Genomic DNA, 24,675 nt, shown 5'->3' on the forward strand with positions numbered 1-24,675 from the left:
ACTTACGAATTCGATATAAACTCAGTACACAATGAACGAATTAAGATTAAAAGACTTAACTAGTTTAATTAAAAAGTCAAATTAAAATTATTTTATATAACTTTATATTCTCAACTCAACACGCAAAGACAAATTTCCTCCTAAAAGTTTAGAGTCTAAACTAGTATAAACATACTAAAAAAAAATAAAAAAAGGCAAATAAATAGGGTAAATTCAACCTTGTGGTCTTTATCTTAACCTTGACCTATCTTTTGACAGAAAGGTTGTAGAAAAAGGCAGCGGAATCCGAGGGCCTGAGGCTGGCTTTGGCGTACTTTTGACATAGTTTTGCCTTCTCCCAAAAGACGAAGCCGTTGACCCGTTACCATTCTCCTCTTCATGTTCCCAGCTCTCTCAAATAAAACTTAGAAAAATAAACCAAAACGGCAGAGCCCTCTGACAAAAGTCTCAAACGCCAAAACCCGAACCCGAACAATTGAAACGAAGCTGAGAAAGTTATTCAACAAAGCGGGTCCGGAGCCTAGTCCGGGCCCCACATCCAGCTACACCAGCATTTTTGCCCTGATCTCATTCTTCTTAGATTCAGTAAGTGGTGGCGGTGGTGTTGTGATTTTTTGGTGATCTTAGTCTGGGGATTCATGGGTTCGAAACAATGGCTGTCGCCGGCTCCGACCTATCGTAGCTTGGAGACCTACTGGGACAAGGACGATGACGCGCCTGGTCCCCGATGCGGTCACACCCTCACCGCCGTGGCCCCCACTAAATCCCAGGGCCCCCGGCTCATCCTCTTCGGAGGCGCTACTGCCATCGAAGGCGGCGCCTCCTCCTCCGCCCCTGGCATCAGTATGTTCCATATGTGTCTATTTGATTTCGAATTCAAAATGGATGTTGTTTTGATTGTTTGTGAATTGTGTGCAGGGTTAGCGGGTGTCACCAATTCGGTTCATTCTTATGATGTTCTTACCAGGAAGTGGATCAGGTGGGTGCTGGTTTTTGAAAATTTGCTTCTTTTTTTTTTTTTTTTTTTTTTTTTTTTTTTTTAAGTTTGGATTCGGTTAAATTGGATTTTGAGTGACAATTTTGGAGATTTGGGTGTTTGAATTTTGCAGAATTAAGCCCGCCGGTGACCCGCCGTCGCCCCGGGCTGCGCATGCCGCGGCTGCAGTTGGAACTATGGTTGTTTTCCAGGTGATTCGAGCCAAAATTTGTGTGAAAAGATTCGAATTTTAGAGCTTTTCGTTACTGGGTTTTTGAATTTAGACGGTTTTGGTGTTGGGATTTTGATAGTATGTTTAATAGTAATTGATTGGTGCTATATGGCTAGGGTGGGATAGGTCCTGCTGGACATTCCACGGATGATCTATACGTGCTGGACATGTCAAATGATAAGTTCAAGTGGCACAGGTGAGCCTTGGTGGCTACAATTAATAACCATTTCTCTCTCTGGGTTTTGTTAAATTTTGATTACATTCTGCCATCGATCTTTCTAATTTTTACATGAACATAGGGTGGTTGTACAAGGACAAGGACCTGGACCTCGCTATGGCCATGTAATGGACTTGGTTGCTCAAAGATATCTTGTCACTGTCAGTGGCAATGATGGTGAGGGCAATTCACTGTTCGGTTCTTTGTTTTTGCTTTTATTTAAATCAATTGTATTGTGTGTTATTGGAAGAGAAGCATGTCTAAATCGTGAAGTAAACTCAATTTTTGTTTAGCAGACATGTATCATGATTAATTGATTTTGCTTATGTATACCCTCTAACGACCTTTTCCTCCCAAAAATTTATATATGCACAATGTTTGGAGAGCATTGTAGGCCATTGGTTGGACCTACTCATTGAATGCTTGACTTCTCTCATATATGTAATCAGAGATTATACCATATGGAACATAATTAGGATAATAGTGCTCTCACTTTCTCTCACTCCAACTTTTTTTTTTGTAACTTGCTATTTATTTTTTACTTTATCCAAAAAAAAAAAAAAAACTTGCTATTTATTTTTTACTGCTTAAATTGAGCCTCATTGTGAGTAATTTCAAAAAAGAAATTTTGTGCTGGTTCCGATGCGACTGTCTTTGACAGTATGGTTTGTGTGTGGATACTGCACACTTATATGTCACTGCAACGATAATGTATGTTGTCATATATCAAAAACCATGTAACAGTAACATTTTTTTTCTTTGTTAGGGAAAAGAGTTCTATCTGATGCTTGGGCTTTGGATACGGCCCAGAAACCTTATGTATGGCAGAGGCTGGACCCTGAAGGTGATAGACCTTCTGCTAGAATGTGAGTGTCTTTAGTTTATTGGAAATCATGAAATAATTAACATCTATATTCGTTGAAGAGTCCATGTTTAGAATATTCATGATTAAACATTATTTTGTAGGTACGCAACAGCTAGTGCCCGCTCAGATGGTATGTTTTTGCTGTGTGGTGGAAGAGACACTTCTGGCGCGGTATAGATATACTTTCACATGGATATATAAAGCAGACAATTGATTCAATCGATCATGAATATTTTCTACATGTTCATTGTTGTGGTTTACTGTGCTCTACTGTTTCTTTGCTTGGATTTGGGCATCCGGCTCAATTTCAATTCTGAATTGGGATGTGGGATTGTGATATGCTTAAATGTTTTAATGGATATGAAAGATGTCAAGAAGGCAAGACAATTAAACTAATGAAGATTTTGATTGGCCAAATTTTGTCCGCTAAATTGTAGCAATTCTACATGGGTAGCATATACTTTGCAACTCAACTCAACTTGCTTTCAAAAATATCACACTTCATAAAAATAGTCCACAGAGAAACAGTTTTTTCTGTTGTTTGGGGGAAAGAAAAAATATTTGTCATTTGAGCATTCTTTGATATTCTCTGCATGCTAAATGTATTACCTTTTGGAAGATTTCTAACTTCACTTTTTATGGCCTCTTTGTGTCTTATTTCATTTGTTTACGAAACTAATTTTGGTAGCTGTTTGTTCTGTTGCATTCTTTTAAGTCCAACTAGGCAAGACATTCTCCCATTGAAAAATGCAGTTTGGACAAAGTGTGTTTAAACATCATAATTAACTACCATCCCTAACGACTACAATGGTAAGTGGAAGCAACTCAAAATTTGGGACCACAAGCAATAATTAATTCCAAATCATATGGGAAGCATGAAGGAAGAACTGACTTGGCATGAATAGGAAACTTGGAGAGATTTAATTAGGAGCTTGACTAAAACAGGGGGAACTTATGATGAAGTTGAATGATAAAGAAATTGAGAACCTAATACAAGTTTATTTATAATGTTTGTGAAATTTTAAGGGAAAGGTTTTGAAAAATCAGAAAAAGAAGGAAAAGTATCGTAAGTATAACAAAAACAATAATATTATTTGAGTTTTGCTTAGAAAAATGTGGTGAACTTTTGTCTTCTTGCTTTTTGCTAGCATGACTTGGAAACTTCCCCACAGTGCGCAGCTGTTTGAATTTTTTTTCCCAATTTTTTGTCAAAATAATTGCTGGTGTTTACCTTGTGCTTCAAAAACCTGGGCAGAAGCTTTGTCTTAAATAGCCTTCCATGTAACTATGAATCTAATTCTATTACTTCACCTTTATATAACTTTCTGAAGTTAGTGATTGGCTTATTTGGTTATTGTGTAATGAATTTATAACTCGGGGCCTTTTTGGTGAAGCATTATGATCTAAATCTCTAATGCAAATGCTTCCACAGCCACTTGCGGATGCTTATGGGCTGCTCATGCATAGGAATGGTCAGTGGGAGTGGACTCTAGCACCAGGTGTGTCTCCTTCACAAAGGTATCAGCATGCTGCGGTAAGTAATGAGATATACATCAGGAGTTAATATCTAGCAATTCGTTAGTTATTAAATTTGATATGTATATCTGTATACATAGCGCTTTACGTAAAGATATTGAAGTGTGTTACTTGTGCATATCTTTAGATATATTCTTTGTAATGAAATATATATATATATGGAGGGCCTGTGCATTGTTCATTGAAACAAGTCAGTGTAGGATTATAGGTTTTGATACTGGTACACTCTTTTTGATGAATAACCTCTCTCATCTTGAGCCTTATTATTATGACTGAACTTGAGACTTCTTGCTATCAGGTTTTTGTTGGTGCACGGTTGCATGTTACAGGAGGCGCCCTTAGAGGAGGACGTGCAGTAGAAGGTGAAGCAGCTATTGCAGGTAATCTGTTGGTTTTCAATCTCATTACCATAATTAATAGATAGATAGATAGACAGATGATATTATGCGCGTGTGTATGTGTTATATACTTCTTTTAGAAAGTCTTATATGTCTTTTGTTTTGATAGTATTGGACACTGCTGCCGGAGTTTGGTTAGATAGAAGTGGGCTGGTCACCTCTTCGCGCACAAACAAGGGACACTCTGAATATGATCCTCCTTTGGAGCTTATGCGTCGATGTCGCCATGCAGCTGCATCTGTTGGTGTTCGTATATATATTTATGGTGGTCTCAAGGGAGGTAAAACTTCAACTAGATTATTCAGACTATAAAGAATGTAACTATGGAAGTGAATCTATTCCTATATTGATTTTGTGGAGCAGATGTACTGATTATAGGTTAGGAAGGAAGCAGCAATTGCAATTGCAAGAGTGGACTACCATTTATTCATTATTTTGAATAGAAATGCTAGTGGTACTAAATCTTTTACTAACATAGGTTCACTAAACTGATGTGTAGCTCATTCATTGGAGAAAAACAAAACAATTAATTAAGAGAAATGTAACAAGTACCAATCAATGAGCTACACATCAGTTTAGTAAGTATCTGTTAGTAAAAGATTTAGTACCTCTAGCATTTCTCTATTTTGAAATTGTAGCTTTCCACCCTCTTTTGCAAGATTTCAGGCTACAACTTCAGTTAGACTTCTGTTTTAAGTGACATTATATTTATGATTTTTATGAAATTCTAGGAGAAATTTATTAGAGCTACAAGTCTAAAATTTTGGAACTTTGGTATCGCTTATCAAAAAAGAGAATTCTGATACTTTGACTTCGATGAAAATTTTTGTCAGTCTGATTGAAGCTTATCAAAGTATTCATAAATATTTAATGATCCATTAAGGCCTATATAAATGTATTATTATTATTATTATTATTTACATTAGAAAATATTTTCTGATGCAGTTATCCAATTAACAAAGGAAAAAAAAAAAAAAAAAAGGAAGCTTTTCTGATGCTGTATTGATATTTGACTCATTCAATTATGGAATAGCATGTCTTTATTCGAAAACTGATGTTCTATTTATGATGTTTGACTTCAGTGAAGCTTTGGCTTGTTCGATTATAGCATGGCTTTTTTAAATAAAAATGTGGTTTGTTTAGATATTGTGATGTTGTCCATGCAGACCAAAGAATCTTTTAGCGCTCTTGTAGATTTGTATCAGTACACTTTTTTATTAATATTATTTTCTAACTTATATTCCTGGGGAAGCAATCGTTCCTTTCTTCATTGATCAACCTCTTTTTTACATCCTCGGGGTTTATGCCTCAATACCAAAGATTGATCAATTTCCATTTTGGCAAAGTAACAAGCTGAAATGCATATTCCATTGAATCAATGTTTTTCAACCCCACTGAGGTTCACGAGCTTGAATTCATAGAAAACAGGAAGTCGAGTGCATATTCCAACTCTTCATTGCAGTACATGGATTACCAAAATGAACTGCTAATGGAATATTATCTTCACCTACCATAATTGCACATTTGCCTATAATCTTTTTGTTCTTTTAATTATATTTACTAGTCTTGCAATTTGTTTTTCCTTGTATCTTTGTTCCTTTTTTCTTTTCTTTTAGAATTATCATTGCTGCAAAACATAATCAACTATGTTATTCTGTGCAGATATTCTGTTGGATGATTTTCTGGTGGCAGAAAATTCGCCATATCAGCCTGACATGAACTCTCCTGTAATAACCTCTGAGAGAGCCTCACCGATTACAAGTTCCAGAGTGAACCAATCTAATGTAAACCCTTATGTGACAACCCCGTCTTTGGATGGTGGAGAAGAGATTCTTTCATCTGGTGGCTTGAGGTATTAGTCCATAGCCTCTTCTCTCTCCCTTGCAGACTTTTTTGTTTAGTCTTATGAGAATCTAATAATGCATGTTCAGCTTTAGCCACATGGACAAAAATTCTATGGAGAAACTGAGGGAGGCTTCTGCTGCTGAAGCTGAGGCAGCAGCTGCTGTCTGGCAAGCTGCGCAGGCTGCATCTGCCACTCCTGCTGAAGAGACATCTGTATCAGATGACAATTCCCAAGCAGCAGAAACAACTTCAGATGGTAGTGATACTGAAGCAGATGTTCGTCTTCACCCGAGAGCTGTATGTCTTTCGCATCAATGTCCTATATCTAGGTCTTTATTTATCTTCAAGCTGCAAAATCATACTATTCTGTGCTTACAGGTGGTAGTTGCTAAAGAGACTGTAGGTAACCTGGGTGGGATGGTAAGACAGTTATCTTTGGATCAATTTGAGAATGAGAGCAGACGAATGATTCCAATGAACAATGATTTGTCCTATCCTACTAAAAAGTTCACCAGGCAGAAGTCTCCTCAGGGCTTACATAAGAAGGCAAGCATTGATCAGCCTTAACGTTCTTTTTGCCTTTTTTTTTTCTTTTTCTGGCTTACTTCAAGGTAGTCCATTGTCATTTGTATCCTTTCCAGATTATTACTACATTGCTCAAGCCTCGGAACTGGAAACCTCCTGCCAATAGGAAGTTTTTCCTGGATTCTTATGAAGTGGGTGAGCTCTGTTATGCCGCTGAACAGATCTTTATGCATGAGCAGACAGTCCTTCAACTGAAAGCACCTGTTAAAGTATTCGGTGATCTCCATGGACAGTTTGGTGATTTGATGCGGCTATTTGATGAATATGGATTTCCCTCCACTGCAGGAGACATAACGTGAGTTTGTGAATCTTGTGTCCTTACTGTAGAACTCCCTGTTCTATATTGTGATTCTACTGTAGAGTAAGACACTGTTAAAAGTATGATGAGATTTTCCATGGATGTTATGCTCCTCATTCAGGTTTAGGGTAACACTTCCTGTAAAATGAACCAACTACATGCATCTGTAAAGCACAAATTGTTTCCTCGTTTTAGGGGTATACATGTAATGACAGGGAAAAAGGTAGCAGATACTTGGCATATGGATGATCTTGCCTATGATTGAGGTTGGGGTCAGGGTTGTAACTAGACACCGTAATTTGAAGTTAGTTGGATATACGTTTTATTGACAAGCAGAATGTAACTCATACTGGTTTATGCATTACAGTGTCTGGGGTTTTCAGCTTTTGATTTGACATTTTTTTGGATGGTTTGTTGTACTTGTAGCTCTGCGCTTTGTCCTAAAATGTTTACTATTTGGATGTTTTCTATGATTCTCGGTAGGACATTTATTCTAATTAATGGTCAAGTGAAACTTGATACAGGGCTTTTTGTGGTGATTGGTTTAATTCTCTATGTTAATTAAGAATCTTAAAGACATGTTGCATCTCTGCTTATGTTTCAGGTATATTGACTACTTGTTTTTGGGTGACTATGTTGATCGAGGACAGCATAGCTTGGAGACCATAACTTTGCTCCTAGCTCTTAAGGCAAGCATCTATTTTTAGTAATCCAACTTTTATATGTTGTTCTGTTGTGTCATATTTATTCATCCTTGACACCATTGTGCCCTGGTTATCATTTTGCAGATTGAATATCCTGAGAATGTTCACTTAATACGTGGAAACCATGAGGCCGCTGACATAAATGCACTCTTTGGTTTTCGTCTTGAATGCATTGAGAGAATGGTATAGATGAATTTGCATATTTGATACATCTATATTCTTTGAGCATATGAATGTTCTAATGACTTGTGAACTTGTAGGGAGAGAATGACGGAATATGGGCATGGACACGATTTAATCAACTATTCAACTATCTCCCACTTTCTGCACTTATTGAGAAGAAAATTATCTGTATGCATGGTGGCATAGGGAGGTCTATACATTCAGTAGAACAGATAGAGAAGCTTGAAAGGCCAATAACAATGGATGCTGGATCTATAATTTTGATGGATCTTTTGTGGTATGCTCTCATCCAATTCATCTGTCTATTTCTTTTTTTCTTTTTTATTTTTATTTTTAATCATGCATGTTTATTTGTTCTAATAACATCTACATATACAGGTCTGATCCTACAGAAAATGATAGTGTGGAGGGTTTGAGACCGAATGCTAGAGGGCCTGGTCTTGTCACTTTTGGGGTATGCATGTAATTGTCATTGCGAAAGTGTTTAATTGAATCTTGAATATATTGTCATTTATAGTTCATGCATTTGTGTATGTAGGATGTATTCTTCAACTTCTATATCTAAGTTGCTATTCATATGCTTAATCCTCCCCCAACCCCTCCTCTCCTTTTTCCTGCTGCTGTGGTCACAGCTTGGAGGCACTAAATATAGCATACACATGGTATTTTATACAGCATCTGACATGTAGTTTATTACAAGGAAGCTGGAAAGGGACAACCAACAGTATAGGGGACCAAAACAGAGGATATTGTTAGCCTGAACCCATTTAAACTGCATTCCTTCTATGGCTATTGATACTTGATAGACTCTTTTAATAAGCATCAACAGTTTAATGTGGATAGTCCATGTGCTATTGTAGATACCTTGGTTCAATTTGTTTGATCATATATAATGCGTTCTAGTCCAATATCTATTCCATTAGTATACATGTTTCAAGTACAAGCCTATTAACAGGGATGTTGTTTTCTAATCATCTGCATGTATTTGTTATTTGCGAACGACTCAAACCATTTTTGTTCTTGCTACTTGCAGCCTGATCGCGTCACTGAATTCTGTAAGAAAAACAAATTACAGCTCATTATAAGGGCCCATGAATGTGTCATGGATGGGTTTGAACGATTTGCTCAGGGACAGTTGATCACTCTTTTTTCTGCTACTAACTATTGCGGTAAGTAAAATTACTTTGGGGTTTCTCCTTTTCATGTGCATGTATACGTAGTCTCATGTGGCATATAAATGTAGGGACGGCAAACAATGCTGGAGCTATACTAGTAGTTGGCAGGGGGTTGGTCGTGGTTCCAAAATTAATTCATCCCTTGCCACCTCCTCTTCAGTCTCCAGAGACATCTCCTGAGCGTGTCATAGAGGACACGTGGATGCAGGTAGCTAGGCTTGCGTTTATAAAATCATGTTTTAATTGAGCATTTGTATTGGATGTAAAATCAATGTCTTTTTGACTGGCTCGTGTGATACTCTACATTTCTGGTGCTCTTGCAGGAACTTAACATTCAAAGACCGCCAACTCCTACTCGTGGTCGACCACAGCCTGACCTCGACCGGAGCTCACTTGCATATATATAGTGTTACCTCACAAACAGGTGTAATTTACAACATGTCAAGAGTGGCAATTCTGCATTTCTTTGACAGGCTTGAGCCATCTTGGATCGGATCAGTTTTCCAGCTGTAACCAGTATGCCGTGTTCCTGATGTATTTTGAAAGATATGAGTTGCAGAAGATGAAGCCTTGTCTATTTGTACACAGCTCGAGGATGGTAGGTGTAGCTGTTAGCCCAATTGCTCATAGTCTCCAGGTTTGTATTATATGTACAATTTAGAATGTGAAGAGGCTGCTGCCACCATACGGATAACTTATAGAGGGAGAAGTTGTTTGTTTAGCTTGTGTATTGTAAAATAAATTATATTTGCAATTAATTCCTTTATATAGTGTTTAATTAGTTTTCATGGCGCAATTTTTGGAGCAAGTTCTTATAAACTAAACAATTTTTTGTAAGGGTGTCAATTAATTGTGATCATTTGAGAGGCTTTTTTGGCGAATTAGGATCCTTTCCATTTCAAATAAATTGGATAATATTCAATTAGTTATAGTGGAAGGGTATTTTTGTCCCCTAAAAAAGTAAAAGGACAAAAATACTTATTCACTATAACTAATTAAATGCTATTCAGTTCATTTGAAATAGAGAATATCCTATTCCCTTTTTGGCAGTGTTCAAGGATGTAATCATTTATGGGATTAAAACTGCTATTGCTTGCAATCTTATGCAATTTTCTCCCTCTCCAAAAAGAACCTACATTGTGCTTTACAATTTATTATGGTTAATTACTCATAAACGACTACCAATAACTTGTTTCATTGATGCATCTGAGGCATGCAAGTTCTTCCCCAATTTGCATGTTAGTTCACCAGGATTAAGAAACCATAAAAGCACCTTTTGAATGATTGCTCATCCTTTCCAACAACTTATGGCAATGACAGGCTATCCTTTCTAAAACCTCATTAATTTTCTCTACCTGCCATGTCAAATGCAATCCCAAATGTTGCATGCTTAGATCATCCCAGCAAGGTTAACAATTTTAGCTACTCAAAAAGTACAATTCTCTAATTTAGCTAATTGGAAATATAAGATGGCAATGCATACCATTGATGATGGTTGGAAGCATTTCTTCATTTGCATAAACTGATATGACAATCACATCATCTTTGATTAACTAAATTTAGAGCATAAGAACAAGGAACACGAGCGGGTCGAATTCTACAATACATCATAGATATATTGCTCAAATGGATGAGAAGTCTGAGCTTTTTGGTGGACTATTACATGAAAGCAAAAGGCACAACGGTTTTAAGGTATTGGAGGAAAAATGCGTGAATGAGGAGAAATGACAGCCTTCTTCACAAACTTGGACTTACTTGGGTCATGAATCCAGTCGATCTCACTCATGTTGGGTGTCTCAACATAGGCCATTGTGAATTCTCCGACCTTCTCTACCTTCCCTCTCTTGCCTGCCCTCAGCAACCAATTTTTCCGGTTGCAAGAAAATATTCCGCCGGTCAGACGGATAATATCACCCGGCTCAAAGGCCTCACACTCATCTCCCCAGAGCTGAAAGTGAACTGCAGCTGTCTCGTCAGCAACAAGTGCCAAACATGTCTTATTTTGGCCCTCTAATGTTTTCTTGCCTTTGTTCAAAACTATGAACTGTGTATTTATGTTGTTCCCGGCTGCAGGCACAATATCTTGAAGAAGAGAGAGCATATCTTGCTTAGTAGCTGCAAAAAACCCAAACACGCAATTGTGAACCCCTGGTTTCATAAACTTATTTCATACCCAAAATTTTCTTGAGCAAGTAAGCTTTAGGTTTAAGATAATATATATATATCACCCGGAGAATCCAAATTCCAGAGAGAAAATTGGGTATCTCACACCCAAACCCAATAAAATTTGAGGACCAAAACAAACAAAACCCCCCCACAAAAAAATTCACATATTAGAGAGGGGACCAACCAGTATCGGCTTTGAGAGAGATCTTAACGCTGGACCCAAACCAGAGATGGAGAGTGCTCAGAGAGGGATAGATTGAGCGAGCGTCTGAGAGAGAGAGAGAGAGAGAGAGAGAGAGCGTTTGAGAGGGAGAGAGAGAGAGAGAGAGAGAGCGTTTGAGAGGGAGAGCGAGGGCGAGAGGGAGAAAGGGAGAGAACTGTGTGCACCGACGGTGTGTTGCGGAGGGAAAAAGAAAAAAAATTGGGTGATGTGGCCTCATGACACGAGGGCTTTTTATGGGCAAAATATAGTCTTTTTATTGCACTATACCATATCTCGCTCCCTTCTCTGCTTTGCTCTAATCCTTCAATCTCTGCGCTTTTCACAAAATTCCTTTGCCACAATGAAGAATCGGAAACTCAAAGGTAAGGAAAACGGAGAGAAACTCAACGGTTCAGAATTGATCAAAATGAAGAATAATAAGATGAAGAACATGAAGAGGTTGGGTGGGCGTGGCCTTTCTCTCGAGGCCTTCATCAATGCCAAATCAAAGAGCGATTTCTACAACCCAGCTCTGATAAGTATGTATATTTTCTTTATTTTGCTAAAGCATTCATTTTTATTTTTAATTTTTTGGTTGGGTGGACAATTGTGCTTTCTGATCATTGGGTTATTTATTTGATTTACAATTTGTTGTATTTTTATTTTTTTATTTATTTTTGCTTTTTTTGTTTGATTGGTATGAGGTAGGTAGTGGGGCTTGAAACCACTGTTTATGAGCTAAATTTCCGCTTGTTTGATGAGAAATTTTGGAAGAAAAAAGTGAGAAGAAAATTTGCTTTTCATTTTGAGCTTCATGTCCTTTTTGTCAAATGGGTTTTTACAGGTTTGATTGTGGAAGATACTAAGACCCAGAAATATACAGAATTTCATAGGATGCCAGTAATTTGAAAACAAAATGTGTAGTAATTTAATATTGTATAACTATTTTTGAAATTGGAAACTCTGACGTGATATTGTTCTAGTCTGGTCCTCGTGTAGATTATTGGGGTTTTAAGCTCTACATTGTATGCCCGATGCTGGGATCATATGCTATTTTGAATAGATGACTTTTTTAAAGGAGCAATTTTGGTTTAAAGCAACCTATACGTTATTGGCGTGATATTCATCAATCATCGTTTCAGTATTCAGTATTGGTGAGCGAGTTGTTGGAGGGACAATTGGGACACTGTATTGTTTTAAAAATATGGAGGTTGGCTCTTTCATTATTAATGTGAGGTCTTTAGAGAGAGTGGAACGCAAAGAGCTTTGAAGTTCGTGAGATTGTGATGTTAGAGATGAAGAAGATGATGTTTCAATCCCTGTATACTTGGTTAGTAGTATGGAATAGTTTGCCTGTTTCTATTTTTTCCGAGTTTCTGGAGTTTTGCTCTTCTTTTCTTACACTTTAGGGGTCATTTGTGTATACTTTGTGTGTGCTAGGGTTCGTCTTCCTCTCCGCTTTGAATGAATTTGCATTATGTATCAAAATAAATAAATTTGGGGAGGGGGGCTACTAAACTTGGATATAAAAAATGACAATGATTAAGCTGTTTTTCTTCCTATTCTTTTCAAGTATAGAATGTTGTATGAATATTCTGTTATGAAAGAGAATGGGAGAGATGTCAGGAAATTTTAAGTTTTGTCTGGCATATTGTACCCATTTAACTGACAGGTTCCTGTTGTTATATTTCTTTCAGAGAAGCAAAAGGAGTTCTATAAAAATGCAAAGAATGTGAAGAAGTACAAGAACTTGCTGAAGCAACAAAGTCAACAGTAGCTATAAGCCCCCTTGAGGTTTGTTATGATATCTATTTCATCTGAATTTTAGATTGTTTTGTTGGTTTCTCATATATCGGAAGGTCTCAAATACCACAGTTTTTGCACATGGAGCTTAGAGGCTTAAGTCGCATTCCATTCTGATGGTTATTGCAGGATGAGAATGAAACTGAGGATGGAAGCATAATGAGCATGAACAACAAGAACAGCAAGAATCGAGGTATACCCAGTTTGAAAAAAATGTATGAGCAGAAGCGTGAAAAGAAAGAGAGCACAAGGATTGAGATGGAAGCTCTTAATCAGGCAAAGAAGGAAGAGAGAGAAAAATCAGAAGCTCGGAGGAAGTCTGTGAGGGAGAAGATGTTCAAGAAGACGCATGCAGGCCAGCCTGTTATGAAGTACAGAATTGAGCATCTTTTGGAGACTATTGAAAATTCAGCCAAAAATTAAGTTGGTTGTAGTTTTTGCTTTGCCCTTCATCCCCCGCCATGATTAGGGAAATATTAGGAAAATAATTATGATGATTATCGAAAAAGATAAACAGAGAGATTCCAGAATAGAAACTAAATCAAATTAGGATATCCTAGTCTCACAATAGGACATCCCAACACGTGCAGCCAAACAGAAACTTTGCTAAACTAGAAAAAGAAAAGAGATTCACCTATAGCAGACAACTTTCTTCTTTCCTCAATGCTTGCCCAAAAAAAAAAAAAAATCTTCCGTATGGAGAAGAAATCCAAGAAAATCAAGCAGGTACAAATATTCTTTTGGGGTGGGTTTTATTGTATCTCACACTTTCTGCATGTCTCTTGATTTTCTGACAAGTTTGTTGAGATCCGGCTTGCATGCGGTTAAAAGGATCACAGTACAAATTGGCTCTCTCACACCCAAATTAACCCTTCACATATTAGAGAAGGGACCAACCAGTATCGGCTTTGAGAGAGATCTTAACGGCGAACTTGCCGATGCTCGTGACGATCCGGCTAATCTTGTCTTGGTGGTGAGGGTCGGTCACATGCCATCTCTGTCAATTCTAACGCCCGCTTTATTACATAGATAGATGCTTTCTTCCTTTTGTTCAGCGGGTTTGGGAATGGGCGGTTTTGGGAAAAGAGGTAATATTTTTGGGAAAGAGGTAATATTTCTGGGTTTGTTCGCTGCATAGAGATGGATAAGGTAGTGGAGAGAAAGGAGGAGAAGAAGAAAGGACGGTCAGGACTTGTTCACCACTTGAAGAAGTTCTTCCACAGTTAAATGCTCAACGTTATGAAATGAAAATGGCATGTCTTAAAATACACAAAACTAAATAACTCCCAAGTAAATTAATTATCGAACTTGAGTAACATTGCTCGACAATTTATTTAATTCAAAGTGACATCCAGCTGCAGATGTGGTAATTTATTCACTTTTGGCTTATATTTTATTTGGATAGGGAGAAAATTGTAAACTATGCCGTAGGTTCTGTTTGGAGAGGGAGAAAATTGGTTGGGGGAGGATTAAGCATATGAATAGCAACTTAGATATACGTTAAATCTGAAATTCTCTTGCTAAAAAAGTCCACCTATTTTTATAACTTACAAAATCACCATTCTTGGTTCCCTTCAACCATAAATGACACATTTATCTCATTACCAACTTTTGTCTCCTTTGTTTTTTTGTTTTGTTTTTAGTTTAATACTATTACCATAGAGTAATTCTAGCCGGCTTACCAGTGTCCAACTCGGCTGATTTGGCGTGGTCTAGTCAGCCACGCCACATCATAACTTCAAAAAAAAATAAAGTTTTACCCGAACTAAACCTTCGTTCTCCAAAAGCCACCCAAACTTTTTGCTCGTCTCTCCATCTCCCTCTCCCAACCAGCTGCCGCCCACAAGCCACCCACAAGCGGCGTTGACAACCAGTTACCACGTCAGCCGAGTTGGACGCTGGTAGGCCGGATAGGATAATAAATCTTCAAATCTCAAATTAAATCCTCTAACACCATTGAAAAAAATAACTCCTTAATAGCAAAAATCTAAATCTTATAAACTAAAATCACCAATTACAATATTAATTTATTCATAAAATATCTCTAAAATAATTATTTCCTTCAATATATATATATATATATATATATATATATAGGGGTGGACGGGCCACCCCAAGGCCTTTAAGTTTTTTTATTTTTTTTTTATTTTTTTTAGGGCAAATGATATATGTCATGTTTTGATTGAGTTGACGTGGCGATCCGTTAGTTTTTTGGATGAAATATAGACAAAGGTACTAACTACATATTTACCTATAAGAAATGTACCATCTATAATACAAAATGAAACCCAAGTAAAAAATAAAAAATAAAGACATTAAATCCCAAGTGCTAAAAAGGTATTTAACCTTTTCTTGTTACATTTTTTCTATGCGTAGAGAAGGGAATGAATTATAACAAAACTGTTATGAACGTTATACGTTTCTCTGTTTGGGTTTCTCCTTTTTTTTGGTTTTGTTTTTTTTGACATTCTCTTGTATACTTCTTATGTCCATGACAAAATAAAATAAAAAATAAAAATTACCAGGATGTGTTTGGCAACACTTTCTCCCTAAAAAGTCAAAACATTAGCGAACAATTTAGACCCATTACTTTGCATTTCTCCTAAAAAAAGTGAAAATCCTTTACTAACAATAACTTTTTTCTCAACAAAAAATTCAAAATTCATTTCATATATATATATATATATATATATATATACAATTCTTATTACTATTCTAGGAAAAAATAAATGGCAAAAAGCTTTGCCAATCTGCATAATGCAAAGTAGAAATTCATCACCTGTCATAAGTAGCGTGTTGTGCTTGGTAGTTTTCTACCCAAGTCATAGACTTATCCCAAAAGTATCAAATTATAAACAAAGTGATCATTTGTGGTAAAAGTTTAAACTACTCTTATAGGCAACTGTACTAACACTTGGGCACACTTAAAGGTCCGTTTGGTAACAAACTTTATAAAAACATTTATAATAATAATAATAATAAAAAATAAAAAAAATAAAAAATAAAAAGACAAAAACTGTGTTTTTTGAGAAGCTTGGAAATGTGGCTTTTCTACAGAACAAAACAAGTCATCCCTTGTTATTTGATTGAAGGCTGAAGCAGTAGCATAGCCTACGGGTGTAAACATATGTGTACTGGACCTATCTGAAAAATACTGAACAAAAGAATAAGAATTTGAAATGAACCTATTCTTGATTTCTTATTTGCTAGACTCTAAAAGATGTACAATTTACAGCTTGCTTGTAACAAGAAGAAACTCTTTTAAGCATATATATATATATTGGGTACATTTATTGAGGCCGAAGAGTGAATATTCTGTTTAAACCCCACATCACTCTCATTACCCCAATATTTGTTTCTGCCTCTTCAAATGAGATGCCTGCAGCCTCAGAATGGTAAGGAAGAATCGTCTCTTTTCCAACCTTAAGCTCATAAACATCCAGAACACATGTTTTTAGTTCCTTCAAGTTCCATCCAAACCATTCACCCTGTACCTGATAAACCTTTCCCCTACCAATCTCCTGTGCTCGCGCATCTACAAACATTACATACTGACCTGGATTGCACTCCACAACATCTGCACGCCCAACAACAACTGAAGTTCTCAGGGAGCTTTCAGGATCTGGACTGGCCTTTCTTGGGACAAGAGAATCTTCACCAGGACTCTCAGGTGAGTCATTGGGCGCTGGTGGTGCCTCACATTGCTGGTCTGGAATAGCATTTTCAACCTCTAGTGCTGTACGAACAGCCTTAGCTGCACGGGCACGGGCTAGCCTGACTTTCCGATTGTTCAGCCTGTTTGTTGACAATACATAAAATTATATTTAATGGTTTTAAATGACAGAAAATATATACCTAAAGTGCTAGGATATAGATACTGAAGTCATATGTGGGCGGGTGTGTGCATGCACGCGTATATGTGCTGATATGAAGGCTTCCTCCTCACCAGTTTTTTAGCTGTGCAGGTGTAACCTTTGAACCCTGGAAAACACAATTCATGTGTTATTGCCGCAAATGGAAAACAAAACTAAAATTACATCATTTATATATAATGAGGTGCATGTGACATACATGAAGACTTAATTTATTAGCCCATGACTGTATCAAAGCTGCATTTCTCTGCATATGAGGTTCATCTAAGAGAGCCCTCTCAATCATAGTCGTCTGTTTATCATTCATCAAAGTTCGCTTCCGTTTTCTTGGCTGCTTTTCTTCGCACTGAATGGTTTCAACCTCTCTGTCCTCTGTATCTCCTTCAAGTCCACTTTCTTTTATCTGCTCATACTTTCTCAGGAACCCACCATTGTCCATTTGATCAACAGCATTCTTTCCTCTAGTGGAACATGCATCTGAACAACTTGTTTCAACATTCTGAACATCTCTATCGATTTCTCTCAAACCTCCAAATGCTCTCGTACCAGATATACCTTTACCTTCCCCCCTATTTTGCATCATCACATCCTCACCATGATCCATACGTCTGCTTTTGACATGAAACTGGTCCATTTCTCGAAAACTGTAATCCTCACAGATTTCCTCCTTTAAGTTACCATGTCTGTCATTAAGATTTGGAGGTTCTTCTCTCAGTAGAAGTGATGAGCATCCCTCCGGACTCTGAGCTTCCTATCAGAAATCAAACTTTACATCCTTAGTTCACTATGTTGAGAACACGTTATATCATCGAACTCAATATGCCAATGTGAGAATTGGCTAATTTATGTTATTCTGAAATTGTAGGACATATGTACGTTGTTCAATTCTAGATTCAAGTTTTATAATCAATAAAAATGCATAAACTAGCATTCCCATGATGATGTTTGCTGATGTTGAGTAAAGAACTTATCCCAAGATAACCCCTCAAATTGGTTTCCTGGATTTGCTCCAGTGACATGGTTTTAACATGTTCAAATATTGATAAAGAAAAAAAAAAAAAAAGAAAAGGGATTTTCATAATGAAAAAAATAGAATGAAACAAAGTGAAAATAAGGACTAAAGGACAAAACTTTTACTTGCACTCGGTTTTCTTCATATTCAGCAGAAGGAGTTAGTGATTGTAATTGGTTAAAGAACATCCTGCAACACAAATTAGAATAACAAAATTAACTATGAATTTAGTTAGTAAACTCAAACAGAAGATGTTACAATGTAAATGATAGATGCATGTTAAGCATACGTGCACCCAGATACATAAACAGAACTAATAACATGAAATCTTGCTAATCTAACAAAAAAGTCGAGAGAAAAGAAAACTTTGGTTATGGTTGAATAACCTTAAGAGCTGTACATCGTCCTCGATCAAAAAGTTAGGAATTAAAGATTCTGCATGACTTAACAACGAACCTACACCAACAAGTCATCCATAAGAAATAAAGTAACACTTGCAATTACATCCACACGAAAAAAAAAAAAAAAAAAAAAAGGAAGAAGAAGGGAGAGCAATAATTACGCAGGTTCCTGCAAACATTGGCAGCTTTTGGAGCATCAGAAGTAAAGGAAACCCCAGGCAATGATTTAGATAAATTCATTTGCAAGTTCTCCAGAAACTTGTGAAGGAAGAGGTTCCTCTCCTGCTCTGTGGTTAAAGATAAAGTTTGATTAATGTAATCAAGAAACAACTGACACATACTGCTAAAATTTGTCATGAAATTTTGTGAAGTCATAGGTACAGAATACCTTCACAAATAGTGGGATTAAAACAATGAAGATTTGCAATTATTTTGACAAATAATGATGTTCTCTGATGTGCATAAGAAGCCCGAGGTAAGGCATTGGGAATTAAATTAAATTCCAAATTTGTTTCATTTGGTTGGTCCAATGATGCAACACTATCCAAAACCCATCCAGCTGCTGCAAATGAATCATACTCAAGAGTAGAATCATCTTCTCTGACTGGGGGATCAGAAGAACACCAACTGGATATAAAATCTTCACGAGGAAGTGACAATATTGCAGTCAGAACTTCGGTCTGGAGGGACATAGAAAAGATATAGTCATAAAACCATTAGAACAGAAATGCTCTCAAGGAAAATACACACATGTGCACTCTATGCCTTTCACACAATCTCTTCACAACTTTCAAGAAAAAAAAAAATCTTGTAAAATATGTGATCTTTTATGAATCAAGCAATTGTATAGCATCTATGATCTCCAAACAAATCAAAGCACAAAGGTACCATCAAAGGCTACAGCAGTAACACATCAAAAGTATAATAATGGTACTACAGTAAGTATCTTGAGACTATGGAGATTGATAACAATAGCTTACAAAGTATATTGTAATGTAACATTGAAAGTTTGAATCATCTGAGAAGATGTCAGCCAGACGCATCGCATTTAGTTGCAAAAACCCGATGGGATAACTTCTGTGAGAGAATGCAGCAAGATGTTTGGGATCTTTACCAAGCTCAATCTTCAACAACTCAAAAATCTACATCATGAAAACCATATTAAAAGAAAGCACTCAAAAGTTAAAAACAGGCTTTACTCTAAGAAAAGAGTATCTAGAATAACAGTGGACTGATCTAGAATAAAAAGTGGACTGGTGTCACTTGCATAAACGCAGTTTGCAGACTACCATTAAATGAGAGCACTGAGGGTTGAGCACATAAAAATTGGTCGCTACTCAAATTACGATCTTTTGGTTGGCACTCAAAAAACTGATCTCAGATATGCTCCGTACCCAGAGATAATTATGAAAGAAAATGATAAATCATGTTATCAGAATAATTTTGTTGTAGTGCATTCTTCAGCAAAAAAAAAAAAAACAGTTAAAAAAAGGTTGGTTCCATTGGTTAGCCACTGCAGACTAAGCCAACGAGCCCCTTTACAAGCAGTTTTGATGGTCCATGAGAAAAATAACCCACTTTCATAATGTGACAGAAACTAACCTCTGAAGCTACAGACTTTGCCAAATTGAGACTTCCTGGTGATCTAGCAACTTCATCCAGGTAAGAGACGCTTTCCGCTTCACATAGATTCAACAGCTGCAAAAAGGAAGTCAGTGACTAGTTCAATAAATGAGGTTTGTTTAGAGAGGTATCATGCAACAGGAAGCTGCAGTAGAATCTAAACAAGCTCAAGCCTCGGAGTAGAAGTTAACAGAATCTTTTCATTCCGAGGACTCACAATTGATAGGAATTTAGCTTTCAGCCTAGATACAGCGGCCACAACTCTGGAGGACTCTACAAAAGGTGGTGTGACATTTAACTTCAAGATGGCTCGAGCCAGAAACAGAACACCACCCTTTTCACATAGTACCTGAAATAATACAAAAACAAGACTTTTGATAGAATAAGGAGAACTGTGAATAATCTTACAGAGTCTTCCAAATCAACAAAAATAGAATAGGCCTATAACTTCATGAGGATCCATCAAGATAATCTTCCATGCAAACATCTATGTCTTATACGATCTTCAATTTTATTTTATTTTCATAATTGCTACATTCTCAACCATGATTTTGTCAGCCAAATCAAAATATTTGCATTTTAAATCTCCCTGTTTTGCCCACTGCCTGCCTACCTACCCTTTTTTGTAAACCATAATATTGCAGTTAAGAGATAGTGATATCTACAAGGCTATCTACCAAGCCACTTATGCTTCTGCTTTGAGAACAATAAAAACTAATCCCCATCTTTTTCCCCTTTCAGTGACTGATATAACATATAAGAGACGCCTCCTAACAAATCGCTTCAATGCAAACATACAGAATAAGAGAGTTCTGGCTTGGAAACCTTATTCCTGAGTAGGCGCTCCAGAAACATTTTTTGTTGGCACAATGACTGAAGAAACTGTAACGAAGCCTCACATTGCTGGCAGAGATAGTTAATTATTTGTTCAGCAGACAGACTTGGTTTCATGCATAAATCAGGATGTTGAGCTGACAGCTTGATGTCAAGATACCTAATGGCTACGTGAACTGCTCCAAAAGCAGCGTCCATAAACATGTCTACCTGTCACAGAAAGCTTCATGATCACTGACCGCAAATATGTGTATGCCTGCAGAACTTAATAACTGAGAAGGAGAAAAAGAAATCTAGAAAGAGTACAGATTATTGTCTGAAAAATAGTAAAAACGTAGCTTATCTAAAAAAAAAAAGAAATTAATTAATTAATTAATTAAAAATAAAAATAAAAATCCATGAACATGAAAAGACTAACTTTGAAGAGAGACTGCTTAAACTGAACCCTATTACCATGAATAGCAGCTCAATCAAACAATGTGGGCTAATTTGTACCTTAGGGTGTGCAAGCAATACATGAACAAGATCTGGCCACTGTGAAGATATACATCCTGTCAATAGATATAGACTGCATGCTACCAATGCTGAATGCATAAGGGACAAGGTGCCAAACTTTTGGGTTTCCTGCATCATGAGGGTAAGTCTAAATAAAAAATAAAAAGCGCAGTAGATAAAACCCAGAAGTGAGGATTTTGGGAAACCTGCTTATAACCACTGAGAACAATTAGCAAATAAAACACCAAGTCAAGCAGCTGCTCTGACACTTTTACATCATCTAGCAAAATCTGAAACCATAATTCAAATATAAGAATCAGGAAATAATATTATGTTGTGCTCCCAGTCCCACATATTATAATGTTTATATTCTTTAGAATAGCATCTGGTCTAGTGGCATGGCAAAATACTCAAACTATTGGAGAGAAAGAGATGAAAGCCCCATAGTTCCCAAAGAGTCCATGAATAACTAAAGTGAATAACAGATTAAAGAACAATTTATGCAATTGACCAGAATGAAAAAGGCATTCACGTTTGTCCCCTATTAAAACAATCATTTGGCCAGAACAGTAAAATATCCAATCAAATAACTGTTTTCAAACACCTTGAAAGTGTAAAATGAAGACATTCAGTTAGGAGCATGAAAATAGGATTGTGCATGACCAAGACACCAGAATCCGGTCCACGAAATTAGGAAAAAAAGAAGGCTACTTTTCACTAATTAAAGTTAAAATAGTGGCAAGTCCTCCTCTACACCTGGACACGTGGCCTATTTTGTTTCCTCCACCCCCCCCCCCCCCCCCCCCCAATTCAATTTTCCTTGGTTTAAAGTACCACAAGAACTATCACAGAATAGCAAAAGGAGTGAAGTCCTCAATGTATAAGAAAACAAACACAATTAATATAACAGAAACAGAATAAGACAAAATTTGGCAGGAATTTTTATACAAACCTGCTCAAGTTTAACGTGTCTAGGTGCTAAATCACACAATGAATGCAAGAGACGAATGCCGGATAACAAGTATCTGAATAGGGCCTCATCTCTGTCAGATGACATAAGTACTGCAATAAGGTGTAAGGGAAGAAATCCTGCAAGCTTTTCCATATCAATCTGAAACAAAACGTAATTTAAAATCTGACACATTAATAAAAAGGTAAGAACAGGATTACATATTGATGACAAATGCAACAATGATGCTGATACTGATGCATTTATGATGATGATGCATCATCTGACCTTAGTCATTGACTTCTTTTCTTTAAGGTAGTGAATAGTGAAGTTTTCAGAGTCCCTCAACAACTTGTGAAGTTCCTGAGAGCTGAGCCCATGCAACCCCTTTACTGCTGAAACTAAGTCAATGACCTGTTCCTACATATGAATTGAACTATGTTCAGGTGGAGGCAGGGGATAACAGATTCCAATTTTTTTTTTTTTTTTTTAAGTAAAATACTTCTCTAAATCAAATAGATGATTGCAGAAAGAAATAAGAAATTGGAGAAAATAATAATAATAATAATAATAATAATAAAATAAAAAATAAAAAAAACTATGCTGCCAAGTTCGAGTTGAGTTGAGATTACATACCTGTGCATAACTACATGATGGTTCTTCCATAGCAAGCCTCATTCTTGAAAATCTAAAGCCAAGGAAAAAAGAAAAAAAGAAATTACATAAAAAGAGAGGCAGAGCAAATGATTACCAATGTGAGGTAAGGGGCGTACAATGTTTACTAATGTGTTCTTCAGGAAGGCTTAGAGTTTTAACATGTTGAAGCCAGTCCAAGGGATAAAGGTGCAGAGAATTGAACCAAGTACAAGCTAATATTTATGGAAATTTCAACCGCAAAAAATAATAATAATAATGTGTAGGAGAAGCATTTCACACTCCTTCCGATTATCAAACGATGTATGTCAACCATTATAGAACTTTGATTATATTATATAGAAGACATCAGATTTTTACTATATGTAAGCAGAGTCCACAATGGCTGTCCAACCTCAATCTTCAACACTTAAAAAATAGTGATATTGCAGTTTTGCATCCCATACTGATACTTTGCAGCAAGTGGCATATTAGATAAAGCAATATCATAAACTAAAGATCACCAAGTTGTTCCACAATTGATTATATTCCCAAGTTCCTTGATTTCCAACAATTCACCCCGTAACCCAAGGATTTCTGACATGCATATGGGCAGTCAAACACAAAAACTCCACAAAATCCATCCACCGGGCACCCAGCCATAGATTGCATCTCATGTCAAACAACCATGTCGAAATGCAAGTAGCTCTATCGCTCATATGCACATAGAGACGCATATATATATATATATATATTGGAATTGAAATGGTTTACGCGAAACAAAGAAAACCAAACACTCGGAAGGTCCTAAATCACTCATTTATTTCCAAGAAAGCATTGCCCAATAAAAGATTTCAAAATATTTCCTTTATACAAAGTTCCAGGAAACCATTAATCAATAAAGAACAATCTTTAAGCTCTTGCCAATATAGATTAGTTACTCAAGAATTCTGAAATGCAACACATAAGTTTGACTCAATTTGGAGCAGAATGCAAAACTTAACTCAGCAAAATACATTTGAACTCAGAAATACAGAAAATATCACATTGCATAACCAAAAAGAAATACAAGGCAGAAAAACCATCAAAAACCCACATCAGAAAACCCTAGTTCTTGAGAAAGCCACGTGAATTGAACGTTAAAACCCTATAAATGCAAAGGCTTTCAGACACCACTGTATTAACCGCACAGTAACAAATGGAAGAGCACAAGCTTGAATAGCTATATATATTCAAACACAGAAAGCTGACCTGAGAACTGTATCGATGAGCGTCAAGGAAGAGATTTATAAAACACCCCAAAAAAATAAAGACAAAAAATAGGAAAAAAACGATAAATTCGCGGGTGTTTTTGAGCTTGTATTCACCACCGAGGACCGGGTCTCCAAAATGGTCTAGATTAAGGCCGCGTTTGTTTATAATAAATAAATAAATGTGTTGCGTCTAATTCTTTTCTTTTCACCTAATTACATTATGCACGCAATTATTCGCATAATGGTGATTTACCCAATGTTCATCAAGATTGTATATTTCAATACGTATAAAATAAGTCAATAGGGTAACAGAGTTATGACTTATGATTCTATAACATCATGCTGTATATCCTACTTTTAGATTGAAAAAATAAATCTAAATGAATTTTTTTTTTCTAGATTATTGAATTTTGTCCAT

At 36.5% G+C, this 24,675-nt stretch overlaps 3 protein-coding genes and 1 pseudogene across 8 annotated transcripts; 2 read left to right on the top strand and 2 right to left on the bottom strand.

Moving 5' to 3' along the window:
• The first annotated feature begins 252 nt into the window (after positions 1-252).
• BSL1 (BRI1 suppressor 1 (BSU1)-like 1) lies at positions 253-9,802 on the top strand. The gene is made up of 21 exons (XM_059580018.2): positions 253-843; positions 919-979; positions 1,110-1,188; positions 1,325-1,404; positions 1,508-1,602; positions 2,192-2,291; positions 2,392-2,461; positions 3,723-3,824; positions 4,125-4,206; positions 4,334-4,504; positions 5,887-6,076; positions 6,156-6,366; positions 6,448-6,615; positions 6,711-6,949; positions 7,557-7,641; positions 7,741-7,839; positions 7,917-8,116; positions 8,218-8,293; positions 8,873-9,008; positions 9,083-9,222; positions 9,338-9,802. The coding sequence occupies exons 1-21, from the start codon at positions 639-641 to the stop codon at positions 9,419-9,421; spliced, it is 2,673 nt and encodes an 890-aa protein (XP_059436001.1). The 5' UTR covers positions 253-638; the 3' UTR covers positions 9,422-9,802.
• A 704-nt stretch (positions 9,803-10,506) lies between these two features.
• LOC132170246 (Nucleic acid-binding, OB-fold-like protein) lies at positions 10,507-14,395 on the bottom strand. 2 transcript variants are annotated; one of them, XM_059581149.2, is made up of 2 exons: positions 13,820-14,395; positions 10,507-11,129 (listed from the first exon to the last, which is right to left on the bottom strand). In XM_059581149.2, exon 2 carries the CDS (start codon positions 11,113-11,115, stop codon positions 10,702-10,704), a length of 414 nt encoding a protein of 137 aa, XP_059437132.1. In that variant the 5' UTR covers positions 11,116-11,129; positions 13,820-14,395; the 3' UTR covers positions 10,507-10,701. The 2 variants fall into 2 exon arrangements, with proteins under 2 accessions (XP_059437132.1, XP_059437131.2); XM_059581148.2 differs by lacking the exon at positions 13,820-14,395 and adding an exon at positions 11,365-11,473.
• On the top strand, positions 11,494-13,642 carry LOC132169085 (uncharacterized; annotated as a pseudogene). The gene is made up of 3 exons (XR_015913050.1): positions 11,494-11,921; positions 13,080-13,176; positions 13,315-13,642. The product of XR_015913050.1 is annotated as an uncharacterized LOC132169085 (transcript).
• A 1,963-nt stretch (positions 14,396-16,358) lies between the features above and the next one.
• Positions 16,359-24,510, bottom strand: LOC132170245 (sequence-specific DNA binding transcription factor ATNDX). 4 transcript variants are annotated; one of them, XM_059581146.2, is made up of 17 exons: positions 24,256-24,510; positions 23,008-23,059; positions 22,660-22,785; positions 22,375-22,533; positions 21,629-21,712; positions 21,423-21,551; positions 20,919-21,137; positions 20,311-20,442; positions 20,073-20,168; positions 19,451-19,612; positions 18,859-19,150; positions 18,632-18,757; positions 18,456-18,525; positions 18,195-18,258; positions 17,257-17,808; positions 17,132-17,166; positions 16,359-16,980 (listed from the first exon to the last, which is right to left on the bottom strand). In XM_059581146.2, the coding sequence occupies exons 2-17, from the start codon at positions 23,047-23,049 to the stop codon at positions 16,476-16,478; spliced, it is 2,793 nt and encodes a 930-aa protein (XP_059437129.2). In that variant the 5' UTR covers positions 23,050-23,059; positions 24,256-24,510; the 3' UTR covers positions 16,359-16,475. The 4 variants fall into 4 exon arrangements, with proteins under 4 accessions (XP_059437129.2, XP_059437127.2, XP_059437128.2 ...); XM_059581144.2 differs by having other exon boundaries at positions 22,660-22,791; positions 24,256-24,509; XM_059581145.2 differs by lacking the exon at positions 24,256-24,510 and adding an exon at positions 24,101-24,226 and having other exon boundaries at positions 22,660-22,791.
• Between the last annotated feature and the right edge of the window lie 165 nt (positions 24,511-24,675).

This window comes from Corylus avellana, chromosome 1 (genome assembly GCF_965113065.1).
Source record: "Corylus avellana chromosome 1, dhCorAvel1.hap1.2, whole genome shotgun sequence".
Lineage (NCBI taxonomy): Eukaryota > Viridiplantae > Streptophyta > Magnoliopsida > Fagales > Betulaceae > Corylus > Corylus avellana.

What these genes read in the sequence shown, in the direction of transcription:
- LOC132170245 (XM_059581144.2), bottom strand. Translation starts at nt 23,049, where the DNA reads ATGAGGCTTGCTATGGAAGAACCATCATGTAGTTATGCACAG. An exon ending in TATTGCTTGCACACCCTAAG is followed by an intron (nt 21,138 to 21,422) that starts GTACAAATTAGC and finishes TTTCTGTGACAG; the next exon opens with GTAGACATGTTTATGGACGC. An exon ending in ATGAAGAAAACCGAGTGCAA is followed by an intron (nt 17,809 to 18,194) that starts GTAAAAGTTTTG and finishes GATTTCTGATAG; the next exon opens with GAAGCTCAGAGTCCGGAGGG.
- LOC132170246 (XM_059581149.2), bottom strand. Translation starts at nt 11,115, where the DNA reads ATGCTCTCTCTTCTTCAAGATATTGTGCCTGCAGCCGGGAACAACATA.
- BSL1 (XM_059580018.2), top strand. Translation starts at nt 639, where the DNA reads ATGGGTTCGAAACAATGGCTGTCGCCGGCTCCGACCTATCGTAGCTTG. An exon ending in GAACTATGGTTGTTTTCCAG is followed by an intron (nt 1,189 to 1,324) that starts GTGATTCGAGCC and finishes CTATATGGCTAG; the next exon opens with GGTGGGATAGGTCCTGCTGG. An exon ending in AGGTGAAGCAGCTATTGCAG is followed by an intron (nt 4,207 to 4,333) that starts GTAATCTGTTGG and finishes TTGTTTTGATAG; the next exon opens with TATTGGACACTGCTGCCGGA.